Source organism: Psittacula echo (assembly GCF_963264785.1).
Source record: "Psittacula echo genome assembly, chromosome: 2".
Classification (NCBI taxonomy): Eukaryota; Metazoa; Chordata; class Aves; order Psittaciformes; family Psittacidae; genus Psittacula; species Psittacula echo.
This window is the reverse complement of record NC_137737.1, coordinates 39658090-39673835: the sequence shown is the minus strand read 5'-3', so window position 1 is coordinate 39673835 and position 15746 is coordinate 39658090. Positions and strand designations below refer to the sequence as shown.

Here is a 15746-nt window from a genome sequence, read left to right as displayed (position 1 = left end):
AAATTGTACTTACGTAGTATGATCAATTAATGGGCGGTGCTCTTCTTGTCCAGGATAAAGATCTGTCGCTCTTCCAAGTTCCCACTTGAATATGTTTGTGGTATGGATGGAATAGCTTCCTGATGTCTGTTCTAGGGTTGGTTGATACCACCCACATTGGCTTTTATCTTCAAAGTCACAGACTTCCATAACTTTAGATAAGAACAGAGAATATTTCTTGTTTATATGAAAAATGAACTCATTAATGGTTTTCAGAAAATGGTAATAAAAAGGATTCAATTTATAGTATTCAGGAATACTTACACAGTAGTAAAACAAATAGTTTTTCCTCCATAGATAAAATAATAAATATATTTTCTATGTACTTTTCTATTAGAATTCTAATTTTGGGAATATACTGATTCTTTTGCACCTCAGTATCTAGCTTCATATACTTTCTAACCAGCTTCCAGGCCACTCTTATAATCTGTCTTGTGATTTACACTGAAATGCATGTAAAATTCATCAGCTACAAATCTGCCAGCTGCTGCATGGTTCTTTCTTCAGTACTGTGGACTGATGACATTAGCAACTTCTTGCACATTGTGTAGAAAATCCATAACCAAAACTCTAAGAGAAAACAAATCAATGATTCAAGCAGTTCCCACAGGACTTGAAACCCACATAATAATGCAGCTATTTGGTATTGATGGCAAATACTGAATTTTTGTCATACTAAATAAATATGCAGCTGCCTGTGTCTCAGTTTTTGATTTCTGAGCAACCGGACAAGAAAACCGAGTCCACTACTGTTCCTCCCTCACAATGCATCCTCTTGTAAGAATATTTTTTGGGGGGAAGAAAAACATTAAAAACATTTATTTTCTATTTCTGCTATGAATATTTATCTTCTGATAGATCTTCCTGAATGTTTTTCGGAAACTTTATCTAGGTGATCCAAGGTGAGTTTTGTCACCCTCCAGAACTTTGAGGCAGACTGCTATACTCAAATCTAAGCAACTACTATGAGGATTCTGCAGGGAGAGTTTATTTTAACCCACAAAGTTCAAATACTGGAGTATCTGAGGTAACTTCTACATCAAGAAAACATAGTGCTTTAAGGAGCATATGCCTGATTTTAGCATCCTTGGAGGCTAAAAATGATAGACTAAGTTTTGATTTATAACTTTTATATCTCCAGTAATGAAGAGAACCACAGCTAGTGTGATCTCATGAGTTATGCATGTAAAGATTTGTGATGTTTCCCGAGAATGATGAGTGGCATATGTAGTGTTTATTCCCCTTTTTTAACATGTTTTATAAACATTATGCCTCAAATGCCTCTGAGAACACATTTCTGTCAGGACATACTGAACTCCAATTACAGCACTATCATTCAAGTGATTAATTGCCATCATTCCTGTAGTAATGGGAAGACTTCAGACAGACCAAATATGCAAAGGTGTGTTCTCCAACAGCATTTTATTTGTCTCAGAAGGAAAGGATGTTTTGTAAAATAATGTAAATTTCTGGGGAAAGGGGAAAATAGACACACACAGATATTCTATCCAAAGGGCTCTGCATTTATTTTTCAGGGCAGAATTTGAATGGTTGTTGGTTTTTTTCACACTATAGGAAATTACCCAGTGATATTCATCTATCAGATTTGTTTCTTCCAGTTATTCACAAATAAGAAACAGACAGAGGGAATCTAATGTTACTTCTCCTCATTGAGCTCTCAGCCCTGTGAGATATGACTGATTTTCCTACACAATGTGTAATGAATGCAGAGTTTTGATCTTCAGGTAGAATAGTTTAGCTTGTTAAAGGCAAAGTGGTCACTGCCTTTAGATGTCTGCCCCCCTCATTAATCAACTTCAGAACAACGGTATTTTCAAGTACTCCACTTTAAGGCAAAACAAAGTCATCATCTTTCTTCTAAAGCGCTGTAGTGTAAACTGCCGCGACTGAGAAGCAATCAGCAAATGTCTTAGACCTCTGTGAGCAACACATGGTCATCTGTCCATTGTCCCAGTTCCAGTGTTCCGATCTGACTATCAGCTTTACAGGCTGGAACACACTTCTGCATGAGGCTGAATTTCACAAACATTGCTGCTGCCGCAAATACTTTGTATAAACCACCTTCCAACAAACAAACAAACAAAACTGAAAAAAACCCACCCAAAGACCATATTCATTTAAACAGGTAAGAAGTGGACCCATATCTCCCAGATGTGCAACCCGAACATGAGACTGTAAAGTTATTCTCTCCTTCCGTCTGGACTAGTGAACATTTGAAAAATTTGAGCGTGTCATAGATCATTTAACTTGAGAAACTATACCTACTTAGAAAAATTGTCATGTATAGCTACCAGTTACTGGGGAACCGATAATTATTCCCTCCCCCCATTTTAGTAGTAAGTTGAATTGGAATGTCAAGTCTGAATCAGCCCATTAGCAGGCAGAAAGTGCATAACATCACAGATTCCCATGTTGAGCAATTTGTTATTATTTTTTCTAAGGGAAATCACATTAAAAATAGCCGTTACGTGCTAATACCAAATTGCAAAGGTAAATACAGAGCAGTTAAAACAATGTGTTTAACAGCTGCAAACTAATGAGGTAGCAAAGTACAAGACCTAGTACACTCACCACAAGCTGATTCATCAGACTTATCAGAGCAGTCAGGTCTAAAATCACACTTCTGGATCATCTGGATGCAATGGCCCGAGGCTCTACAGACAAAATCCTTCTCTGTGCAGTTGTTCATGGGGAGTGTGACAGGAACTGAAGTTCCTGGGGTAGTTGTAGGGACTGTTGGCAAGTTTCCTTTGAAAAAATAAAGCAACAAAATCTTGAACAATGGGACCAAGGCATTCTAGTTTTGTAATGATTTCTCCACTTGCCACTTCCAGCTGTTGTCAGGGGTATAGCATTATTAGAAACATACCTGGGCAGCCAAACTGGATGATTTAAATGCTGCCCAGTAGGAAATTAATTGAACATTTCCTCAGAGGAAAGCACTAGGGCTGTCACATTAGCCAACCACCATTCATAAAATCCTTGACACTTGCAGGAACTCATTTACACCTCTTAACTGTTTTTTAAATTTGGATTACGTCAGTGAGTCCTTTCAAAAGCTAATGTCACAGAGACTGACAGAACAATCACAGAAAACTTAATTTCAATTGAATTTCCCTGTGAACCAAGGCTAACATTATTTTGATGATAATGGCTTTTTTTTTAAACACATCCTTTACCGCAAATGACTGTGGAAATTATTATGTAACCTTCTTACCTTCTAATTTCATCACTAAAAAAAAAAACCAAACGTAATTCTCATTACAAAAATTATTAGAGGTCATCATCTTGTTCCACCACTTCCTTTATGTTTCATTCAACTTATTACCACTTCTTTCAAGTCAATTGTCTTTGCCTTTCCTCCTATTCTTTAATATGTACCTGTCTTCAGGCTTACTCTCATTTCGTGAAAACTCTTGCTATTATTTGCCATGAAAAAATTTCATTATATAATTCCTTTTTCAAATTTCGTTGTTAATGAAATTATTAGCTATTGTGCACAATGCACCTGAGCGGTACTTCCGAGTTAATTAAAAAGTACATGTGAATACTTCTTTATGTAAAATGTGCCTGATATGACAAGGATTTTTTTTCCCCCTAAGGCCTGGAGCAGTAAGACTAATAAATTCCCCACGAGCAGGAGACGTATCTGTTTCATAATGTAGAAAGCACATACATGATATAAAATGAATTATACTCCAATCAAATAAAAGGTACTTCCATACTATTCCGATTTAACAAAAAGACTTAGAGAAAGTAATCTTTTGAATGAAAAATTGCGTGACATAATTAATCTATCTACAACTCATAACAATAGCAAGGGCCTTCTTACTCAGAAAATTTTAAATACAAAACTGCCACATTCAAGTCTTTGCTCCTAATTCACTGGAACAGGAGAAGAAATTCTGAAGCACCATAACCTTCATGACACCTGAAAAGAAAGGAGAATATGCTCCTTTTTCTCTTTTGAAGTAGTTAATTTTCTACAATTTATGAAACATTATTTTATCCAGAGTAAGTTTCAATGAATAGCCTTTGGTTAGGACAGGCATTCAAATAATGCATCAAAGCAGTATGCTTATGTTTCAGCATCTTTAATATTGCTTCAGAGGGACTTTATCACCAAGATATCAAGCCCATCTCTCCCTGATATTATTTAAAGTGGAACAAGTGGAACAACAGCTCATGCTTAATTTTAGGGTGCGGAGACATGGAGTACCTGCTTTTTTTAACCCTTCAACTTGTTAAGTTGTGTTAAACAAACATCATGCAACTTGTGTTAAACATCGTGCAACATACCATAGCTTTTGACTCTTTTACAGACTATTCCCATAGTGTCTTGGGTCTTTTTTTTTTTTTTTTTTTTTTTTTGGGGGGGGGGGTGGTTTGTTTGGTTTGGGTTTTTTTAATTGGGATTTTTTTTGTGGTGTGGAGGAAGTAAAATAGAGGCAGGATCCTGAAGTGTCTCAGAAATTTCTCTCAATACTAAAAGAGTTTTTAAATGGACAGAACACAAAAACTGTTTCTTACTCTGTCCACAGATCTCAGTAAGTATTATTTTTTTATCTTTCGACACAAAATGAGGATTTTTTTCTTGTTTATGAACTCTGAAACTCTGACCTTCTATACTTTCCAACTCTCTTCTTGCTTATTTTTAACACTTTTTTTTGTATCTTATTCGAAAACATGTAGGGATTTTCTGATTAGTTCTTTTAAAGTTTCCTTCCTGAATAGAAGGCTTTGTTCATTAACTGAATATTTACAAAAACTTCATAATCAAAATATTATAGTAAATGTTGTACAATGTATAAACTATGTGAAATGTGAGATAATTATCTACAGAAGAAATATGCAATATACACGTGGATATTCCTAGTAGACCTAATTATATCTACAAGAAGTTTTTGGACTATCAGAATAGAATATGTCTGCACTAGGGGATTTTAGAGTTAGTGCTAGGATACTAATATTCAGACACTGTCCTAAATTGTGTGCTGTTCTACAGCTCTATTATGACTGTACATCAACTGTCATGCCATATATAACACTATAGTGCCTGCTGCACTGACATTAGTACTCTTAAAATCCCTTCTGTGATGAAGTTACACTAGTATCTTGAACATAAATTAGTGGATATAATATTTTATAATTCCGTAGAATTGTAGCTAGCAATGACTTCTGAGGACAGGCTGCTCTATTACCTGGACTGTTTGTGTGCTGTAACATGAGACAAATAGGCACAGTTAAAACTTTAAGAATTGCTGGGGAGAGGTGAAAGGCTGTATCAAACTGGGATTGCTGAATCAAAGGTCAGTTTGTTTACATGCACTTAAGTTTCCTTTTCCTTCTGGGAATCAAGCTCTCAAAGTGTTTGGCAGGTGCACCCTTCTTACTGAGGGTCTTTTTTGAACCTTAAGTGCACAGCAGAAAATGTTTTGTGTTGATGCCTAGAGATAAGGGTCTGAAAAGCAGGGCAACAAGGGTTTTCTTGTCAGGCAGCCATCACAGTTTGATCGGGTTTTTCTAGTAGCAATATTTATAAATGACAGCTCACAGCTAGGAGATGTTCATTTTAAGGCTGTTCTTACCATTGTAAAGAGTACAGCCTAGAAAAGACATGTCATCAAGGCCAATGTCTCCTGTGAAACCATCTCCTACGGTACCTTTCACCAAGATCTAGGGAAAAAAGAATTACAAAAACATTTTTCAGTGTATAATAGACTTACTTTTCTCATTCATAACTATTGATAGAGTCATTTAACACATTCCACACTTAAAATGAGATTAAATTTGTTCTAGGGAATATGTTCTATTTAGTGACACTATGAAAGACTAATTATTATCAGCTTTCACTGGTGGTCACATTAATCACAGCAAATCATAACAGAATGGTTGGCTTCACAATTGTGTAAAACCATTGAAACATAATTGTGATATAAAATGATGGCAAGACATTATCATAAGTGACATATTATGATTAGCTCCTTTGGTACTTATTGTAATACCATTATTCATGATTAATTATAATAACATTCATGTGAATAAATTATATATCCTTATACAAATCCCACTGTGATGAAAACAATTAAGCAGGTTAGAGATGTGTTATGGAACTTTTTAAAGAAAACCAGTCTACTATTTCATTAGAGCTGCCAATACTGTATACAACTACTTTCTTGTTATTGTCTATTGTTGAGGAATAGGAGAGGTTAACATTTGAGAAATATTCTCTGGATGACTGAATAAGCCGTTTTTCTTTTGACTCTTGCTGAATGATTAAAAAATCAAGCAGATGATTAAGGAAACAGTAACAATTTTCTTAATTTAAAAAATCCCTATTCATAAAAATTATAGGGCTTTCTCAAACAATACATAAAAAAAAAATAACAAATGGTTTAGCTGATTCAATGGAGTTCAAATGTTAAAGTTATTTCTTTGCCTGTTTTCATTTTATAAATGCTTATGCTACATCTTAGACACAGAGACACACATTAAAGCTTCCACCTTATTCTGGAATTTTGCATAAAATTTCAAGTATATTTTTCACCGTTTGCTCCTCAGATCAACAGACAATTCCTTCAAAGGAATGAAGTATAAATGGTGGCAAAAATGCTATAATACCGCTGCACGGTACTGTTAGTTCTAACATTTTTTGTCGTAGTTTACTTACTTGTGACTATATTTGTGAAGAAATCTTACTTTATAGAAGTAATGAAGCACTGCTCTGAACTCAAACATGCAAGCTGCTTCTGTGTAGATGAGTGTCTCAGTTCTTTTGATGAAATCTTATTGATATTTTGGACCCATCTTCACATCAAAGGTAATTTTAAAAAATACATATGTTGCTATCCCCAGCCCTTCTGATCTCTGAGGAGTGACTGGAATGCAAGGGTATTTTCTGCCAGATTTCTACAGTCTTAATACAAGAAGCAAAGTAAATAAAACTGATTTATTCATAGATTATGTCCATTAGGCAAATGAGTATCCAAGAAGATGGATATATGTCCCTTAGTATGGGTATGCTGAAGATGGGTTGTCGTAGCATAAAATGTATCTAATGTGAATGAGAACAGTAAATGTAAGCACTGCTACTTACTACTCTCATCTCAATATGGGATTCCATTTTTCCCTCAGAATATCCACAAGTATTTACACTATTATTCCAGTCTTTTATTTCCCATTGAGGTTAAAAGAGGGGCAATGTACAGCGTTGCTACCAATAGCATAAAAAAAACAGAACAAATGCACACATCTCTTATTTTGAAATGCCTTGAAAAAAAAAAAAAAAAAAAAAAGACAATTCCTTTCAGTGTAAGTTTGACTGGCAAAGACACAGTAGTTGAAAGAAAATTTTGACTCTGTTTTCGAAGCATGAATGATTAAATTACTCATAGTTACTTTCTCATAAGTAACCTAAAATTCAGAAAAATAGGCAGGAAATTTGTTAAGTCGATTTACACAGGTATTATTAAGACAAACCCAAGCCCCCTCAAAACTACATTCTTTTTCTGTGGAATTGTGCTGTGCTCTGACAGATGATGACTACTTGGTTGAGGGGCTTTGCTACCTGTGCTCATCTCCCCAGCCATCCTTATGCATCATTTTCCATCAAACTCCCTGGAGGAGGCTGTAATTCTTCAGTTTAAGATGGAATACTTTTATTAAAGGTATAAAAAATATCCAAAGTTTTTTTTATAAATATCTGTGTCAGGACACAGCTCTGCAGCATTAATGTGATTCAGAATAACCTCCTTATTTCTATGATGATGATTATGATAATATTACTTAAAACCTCCCCACCAATTTTTATTTATTTATTTATTCATGTACTTTCCTGGGGAGTCTGACACTTTGGCATATAGCATGAACTCAGTAAGAAACTCAGAACATGTAACAGGGTGTAAATATACATTTAAAACTGAAAAGAGAACCAATTTATGAGTTATTGCTGTAGCGTAAAACATAGTCTCTCTGCGGCTGTGGCTAAACTTTGACCACTTAAATTAATTTGCTAGCTGAAATTCTGCAAACTTCATCAGCTATTATTAAACAACCTCCAGGGAACTCATCTACCATGAAGCTCATTTCACATTTCATTTATTATTTGAATGAGAGTAAATAGTTCCCAATTTCTCCAGCTTTCAGAACTCTAGAGATCCAGTCTCAAAGAACTCTATAAAGGTAGCAAAAAGTATGAAAAGCAAAACGTATTCAAATACACAAAAGGATTGAACCCTTAAGATCTTACACAAAATGGTTTTTTGAAGGGTGAAGGAATGTTATGACAAGTGTTAATAGAGGCATTACAATGAGTAATACTGTTCTGCACAAATGTTCCATTTTTACAGTAATGATATTTGCTGTCACTAGCTATTTCCCACTGAAGGTTAGCAAAATAAAATCTTAATTTCCACACAAGAATAGTTTAAACTACAATAGAATTGATTCCAAAAACTGTGAGGTATTCAAAATTCTGAAGATTTCTGAATGTTGAGGAAACAGTGTTATAATGTAATGTAATGTAACATGTATAATATAATGTAATGTAACAGTGTTCTAATGTAGTAATCTTAGTTCTAATGTAATAATCTAGTAATATAGGCAAACAAACTCTCAGGTTTATCACAGAAAGTGTCAACTGTTTTATTAGTAGTTGGAGCATGCCAATTTTGACTAGGTTTGCTATAATTATTTCTGTCAACGAACAAAGTGATTGGTGTGAAGAGGAAAGAGCAACCACACAGATAATAGTACAAATAACCGACAGAACGCTTTGTGATCAAAGCCTTTTGTCATAACTTACTGAAAGCAGATGCAGGACTGAAAGTCTCATACATTTCATTACATTTCTCTGAAGAAAACTACTCCTATATATTAACGCCATGTATAAATAGAGGAAAACATCTCAAAACTTTTCATCAAGAAAAGTAAGCAAGTATAAGTGGAGACAAACCCTCAGCTACTGGAAAGATTGTCAATATTAGGTTACCACCACATTTTAATAATATACATAGAAAAGCTGGATATTCTACTGCCTATATTCAAAGCCTATCATTCTGTTCCTTTTGTGTCTAACCAAAAATGCTTTAGAAGTTAATGTCTCAAGACTTCAAAAGTTGAAATAAAGTCCTTTCACACAGGTGTCCAAGTGATTCTTACCAATGATCTTAAGGTTATACACATCAAATACAAAAAATCATGTGTCAAATATTTGGTGGTTTACAGTGCTTGGTTTTACAAGACAATAAAAACACTAGTTCTAGTTCAATAAAGCACTTTATCACACTTCACTATAAGCTTGTGGACCCTTATGCTGATTTTTGATGTTTTTCCAAATGTTCCTCCACAGGAAAGAACCACATTTCTATCCTGTTTCAGACTCTCCACTGATGTCAGTGGGACTGCTGACAAGCATAATATTAATAACTGTTTACATATTCTGGTAGTCAGTGCTTTGCTGTATTAAGGCCACAAAACATCAAGAGAAAGATCATGTCTTCACTCAGTAATACTAACATTGGGAGAATTATTGTGCAAGTAGTATATAGTTAATATCTAAAAAGTTTTGAGAATCTGGCTTTATAAAACATCATATCCTGCCCACATGTGAAACATCCATCTAGTAATTACAATTTCACAAGATTATGGCAGAATGAAATTATTTTCAAAAACAACTTAGATTATAAGATATGCAACTTAGATATGCTGGGGATGAACTATTCATCAGGGACTGTAGTGACAGGACAAGGGGTAACGGGTTGAAACTTAAACAGGGGAAGTTTAGATTGGATATAAGGAAGAAATTCTTTACTGAGAGGGTGGTGAGGCACTGGAATGAGTTGCCCAGGGAGGTTGTGAATGCTCCATCCTTGGCGGTGTTCAAGGCCAGGTTGGATGAGTCCTTGGGTGGCATGGTTTAGTGTGGGGTGTTCCTGCCCATGGCAGGGAGTTTGGAACTAGATGATCTTAAGGTCCTTTCCAACCCTAACTATTCTGTGATTCTATAAATGTGAAGTTAAAAAAAAAAAAAAAAAAAAACAAAAAACAAAACAAAAAAACACACAAAAAAAAAACCCATAAACAAAAAAATAATCCAAAAACACAAACCAAGAAAAATGGAAAAAAAACTCCAAAAACCTTTAAGCCTGAAGATATTTTTCAATCTCAAAATTAACTTCATTTCTGTTCAGATGGCTACACAGATGCAAAAAATGCAACTGAACCAAACCTATGAAATATTTGAAATACTTTCCTGGTTTCTTATGTGATTTCTTTGATTTTACACTGTTCTCTGTGCTTTGAAATCCACTTGTCAAAAATTACAATACTGATGTTTAGGGAAAAAAAAAAAAACACACCTTTTTGCCTTTCAAATATACTGCATTGCACCACACATATTTTCAAGACATAAGTTCTCTGTATTTCACTTCATACCATAGCTACTGATGTCGCTGCCCATGTCACTGAGGTTGGATTGGGTGATCTTTACAAATTCCTTCCAACTCAAGCCATTCTGTGATTCTATGATTCATGATCAATGAAGGATTAAAAAATGAGGTAGCATTTCTTTTCCAATATTATTAGTAGTCAATAGACAAACAACTGCTCCAGAGGCAACTGCATTAGCAACTATGGGCCTGCCAGCAACCACAGGTGTTACATTACCACACTGAAAAAACCCCCTGAGAATTATGACTATAAACAGATCAGAAATCAATAGAAAGAACAATATGAAACCCAAAAAGTAGTCTGCAACATGCAAAGAAGTGTCAGGGATGAAAGATATCAACACTCAGATCAGAGATGAAGAAAAATAGTTAGTGCCCAGAAAGAGAGCTACCAAGCTGCAGCAAATATGGCTGGATATCCATGTGTTTGGATAGAACCCAGAGTTTTTCATTGCAGAAATAGATGGAGGAGTAGGAAGCAACAGAAACATATGGTAACTTTTACAGGACAGAAAAAAAAAAAAAAAGAAAAATCCCTGAATAGTCATCTCAACCAATTATTAGAAAAGTGCAAAGGAAAAGAGCAGAAGGAAGATGAAGAATGTGAAACTGAAAGTTGAAATTGAAGCTGTTGCTCAAAGGAGTAGAAGTCCATGATGACTACATCTTCGTGTGAAAATTGCTACGAGGCAATAGATCAAAGCAGTAACAGAAAAATGAAAGTGATCACAAGTGGGTATTGGAGGTGTAATAAACAGAGAAGTCGTAGATAAATTCAGAGCTGCTTCAACACCAGATTTTAATGGAAAATATGTATGTGCTCAAATAAACATTATCGAACTTCTACTGAATGTTAGCATGCACTGAAAATAAGGCCCTGAACAAGGAAACAAGCAGACAGTCAAATCAAGGCAGAAGGCTAACAACACTTGACAACAATAAACCTGGTTCAGTAAGAGCAAAAGCAACTGGAAAAAGTCTGAAATCACAGTTAGAATATCAAAAAGGGTGATCCTCTCTGTGCACTGAAAGCTGTCTGCAGCACAATGCCTCACCGCATGAGGACAGATGTACCAGAGGTTATGTCAGCTGTCCGGTTAATGGCAGTGTGTGTCTCTCAGTGGGCTGCTGCCACATCCACAATAAGAACAAAATAGGCAGTACATCACAGATGGAAGGGTATAGCCTCATTATTGTGAAAATAGCCATTAACAGACTTTTCTTTCAATAATTTGGCAAATTACTTATTGATCCCATTCACACTTTCTTGTACACAAAATATCCCTTAACAATGAATTGTACACAGGCCATCCTAAAATAGGATTTTTTGTTTTGATTATGTTGCATAATAATTTCACAGAGTACCTCTCATTCTCTGTATTCATAGAATCATAGTATGGTTAGGGTTGAAAGGACCTTAAGATCATCTAGTTCCAACCCACCTGCCATGGGCAGGGACACCTCACACTAGACCACGTTGCCCACAGCTCTGTCCAACCTGGCCTTGAACACTCCCAGATATGGAGCATTTACCACTTCTTTGGACAACCTGTTCCAGTGCCTTACCACCCTCACAGTAAAGAACTTCTTCCTTATATCTAACCTGAACTTCCTCTGTTTAAGTTTGAACCCATTATCCTTTGTCCTGTCACTACAGTCCTTAATGAAGAGTCCCTCTCTGGCATCCTTGTAGGCCCCCTTCAGATACTGGAAGTCTGCTATGAGGTCTCCATGCAGCCTTTTAAGAGAAATCATTAATGAACTTTCTCTACGGAGCTTCTCTATGACAGTTGATTTGCTATTTCTCCGTACATCTCAGCCACCTCTCTAAGAGTAACACTCTTTACCCAAGTATTCTAGAAAGAGTCAAACATTCCTACCTTTTCCACCCACTCTCTCCCCCTCTCCCACCCCGCCAAGCTTATTGCTCCTAATATATGGGAAAATACACAATTACTTTGATTTGTTTTCTGATTATATATAGAAGCACAAACTCTTCAAAACTAGTTTCTTTCTAACACTATGAGTGGTAAGGGTGCATCCTAGCTGCATGTACTGATATGCAACTGTAACAGGCTGAAGCATGGTCTCCTCACATTGCTTTTCACACCAGGAAATAAACTCTTTTTGGGACAATAGAAAGGCATGCACACTCTTCCAGTGAAGCTGCATGCAACTAGAATGTGGGTAAATTTGATCAGCTCCATTTTCTGGAGTACACCAGTCCAGAATTTCAACCTGACACTAACCAGTTAATGATTAGAGAAGACTAGAAAATCCTCCTACACCTAAGTCAATCTACAAAAGTACTAACTTTAGAAGCACCACTGTTATGCAACATGATACAAGATCTAGAACCTGTAATTTCAATAGTTCTGATGCTAGTTATGTAGGAAATGAAATTTGAAATTTTCTTACTTCAAGGGTATTATAGCTAACAAGGAAGCCTATCAAGTCATCATCTTTTCTAAAATTGATACAAAGGGTATTTAGTCTACTATAACAAATCCTGCTATATTATTCATATATGAAACATAAATATCACCACTAGAGATCTATGAAATAAAAACATTAAACACTGAAACCTCACAATTTGCCATAGAACAGTTTTTTGTTTGAAACAGAACTCAAAACCACTTTAAAAATAATTTGTAAAGTAGACTTATGCCAGAAAATCCATTTTCCACTAGAATCCAGAGTTTTTCATTGCAGAAATGGTTTGGGGCAGAGGGCATTGATTAATTTACTCTCCTCTCAGAAAAGTAACAGCAAGAAACAGCTAGAATTGCAGAAATAATTGAAAAGTGAGCTTTGGATCCTGTTTCATTTATTACAGAGCAGATCATCAGAATCTTCAAAGAATCACAATCTCATCTCACTGAGGAATAAAAAGAGAGGGAATAGAGGATGAGAAGCTAGATACTGCCTCTGTGATTGTGACCAACTATTTGGTAGTACCTTAAATACATTTTTTACTTTCTGTCTCTGTCTTCAGATGCATAGTAAGAGCTTGGATGCAAATAGGGTATGTTTACTACACATTTATTTAGCACCAAACTGATCTTATGTCAAGGGCAAACCAAAACCATAATACAAGAAGTAACTGGGTATAATTAAGAAAAACATAACACAACTCTATAAACAAGATTAGAAACTCAACTGTAACTATGCACCTCCACAGTTACTTCTATAGCTAAAAGAGCAACTGGAAATAAAACATGTTTGGAGTGAGCTGATTTGCCTTCAAATTTGAAAATCTTTGTAAAGGTATGATATGCCCTATATCTCCATATTAGAAAAGACGAAATTAAGATTCAAGAAATTAAGATTTAAATCAATAAAATAAAAATTAAGATTTAAAAGACAAAACAATTACCTTAATCTAGTGTCACAGAAATTAAGAAAACTTCCTTTATTTTCTTATCTGACTTTAAAAAATTTCTGTTGCCTAAAAATAGTCAGTTCTTGATTTAGCACTTGAAGTATATTTGAGAATTTATGTGTCAGAACTAATTATGACTAATGCTTTACCTTTCCCATTTGAACAGCTGTACAACTGATATTATAATTGATGATTTTGTCACAGATCACAAATAATACATTATCACGGCTGTAATTAACTTGTAAAATAATTTCAGAAGTAATTTTCTCTTTCATCCAAAGCATTGTGAAAGATACTAATTTTACTAGGAACTTCTTTGGAAGCAAGCCAAGGCTGCTCCTTCAACAGGCAACTAACAGCTGTTAGGGGTAAAACTTCTAAGGTGACTGTCTAAGTTGGGACTGAGGATTTTCAAGGCCAGGTTGGACAGAGCCTTGGGTAACATGTTTTAGTGTGAGGTGTCCCTGCCCATGGTAGGGGGTTGGAACTAGATGATCTTAAGGTGCTTTCCAACCCTAACTATTCTATGATTCTATGATGCTTGTAATGCTTCAGTCACTGAATATCGTGTTGTAGCAAAGTAAAACAAAGTGCCCCTGAAGGCTGGCTTTTATTGCTTCGTGTCTGCAAGGGTAAGGGGACCCCTGCGATTCTCAAATATGTTTCCAGCTATGTGATCTAGAAATGATGCTCTGTGATTGTAACCGTGAATGTGTTCCAGTTCAGCACTGGGTAGCTGCAACATCAGATCCTATAAGCTGAGGAACTTAAAAGGGAGACAGCATATGGAAACCCATGCGGTTCTAGAATTTACAGCAACAAAAGAAAACAAAGAGGGAAGAAAGAAAAAAAGAAAAAAAAAAAAAAAAAGAAAAAGCTGTAGCTGTAACAAGTCATACTGAATATTCCTGTCTTGTAGATGCTGTAAGAGTCAACTCGCATCATACCATGTAACATCAAATGACAAAAAAGCATTTTACAAGGCAACTAAGTTAATTCTGATACATTTACAACCTACGGTAAAATGCCAACAAAGTCCCTTAAGTGAGAACATCTGAAACAGCACTGGTCAGCACTTAGCTTTGATAGCTTAGCCTGAATAAGAGACAGGCATATTCAGAACATCAGAAGAATGCAAAGATACAAGTCACATTTTGTTTTAACAAAACAGGTGTCTGTTTCAGGAAAGGATATATTTTTTCCCCAAACTGACAAAACTTCAAAAATACAAAATTCTTGAAGGGGAAGTTTAGATTGGATATAAGAAGGAAGTTCTTTACTGAGAGGGTGGTGAGGCACTGGAATGGGTTGCCCAGGGAGGTTGTGAATGCTCCATCCTTGGTGGTGTTCCAGGCCAGGTTGGATGAGGCCTTGGGTGGCATGGTTTAGTGTGGGGTGTCCCTGCTCATGGCAGGGGGGTTGGAACTAGATGATCTTAAGGTCCTTTCCAACCCTAACTATTCTATGATTCTATGATTCTATGAAATTGTCTTGTAAATGGTGCAGTCACAATAGCTGAAAACAGCATGTTGGAGTGTCAAAGGTACAAACTGTAATGTACAAAAAGATAAAGGAATGCACTATACTTCAGCTGTCTGTATTCCCATGTCTGGTCTTATTCCAAGCCACCATACCTAATTTAAAATGCTTCTGAGGAGTTGAGAAGTCTAATTTGTACCATAGCCAACATACTCAGGCATATAAGTTTCAGAATCAGGCCCTTAAAATACAAATAGCTTGTATTCTGCACTAAGAACAACATAAAAATAGCACATCAGGTACTAAAAATAGCAACCAGATGTCCAGGGTTCAGCAGTAGCAGTCATTTTCTCCTTCTTAGTAGTTGGTGCAGTGCT

At 35.7% G+C, this 15746-nt stretch overlaps 1 protein-coding gene across 1 annotated transcript in view; it reads right to left on the bottom strand.

Moving 5' to 3' along the window:
• The window catches only part of MALRD1 (MAM and LDL receptor class A domain containing 1), a gene marked incomplete at both ends in the record, with an annotated part of 263139 nt that overhangs the window by 168362 nt on the left and 79031 nt on the right, over nucleotides 1-15746 (bottom strand). The window contains 3 exons of the mRNA XM_080609618.1: nucleotides 14-191; nucleotides 2632-2808; nucleotides 5649-5736. Of these exons, the coding sequence (XP_080465744.1) occupies nucleotides 14-191; nucleotides 2632-2808; nucleotides 5649-5736 (443 nt within the window). The remainder of the gene's footprint in view (nucleotides 1-13; nucleotides 192-2631; nucleotides 2809-5648; nucleotides 5737-15746) is intronic.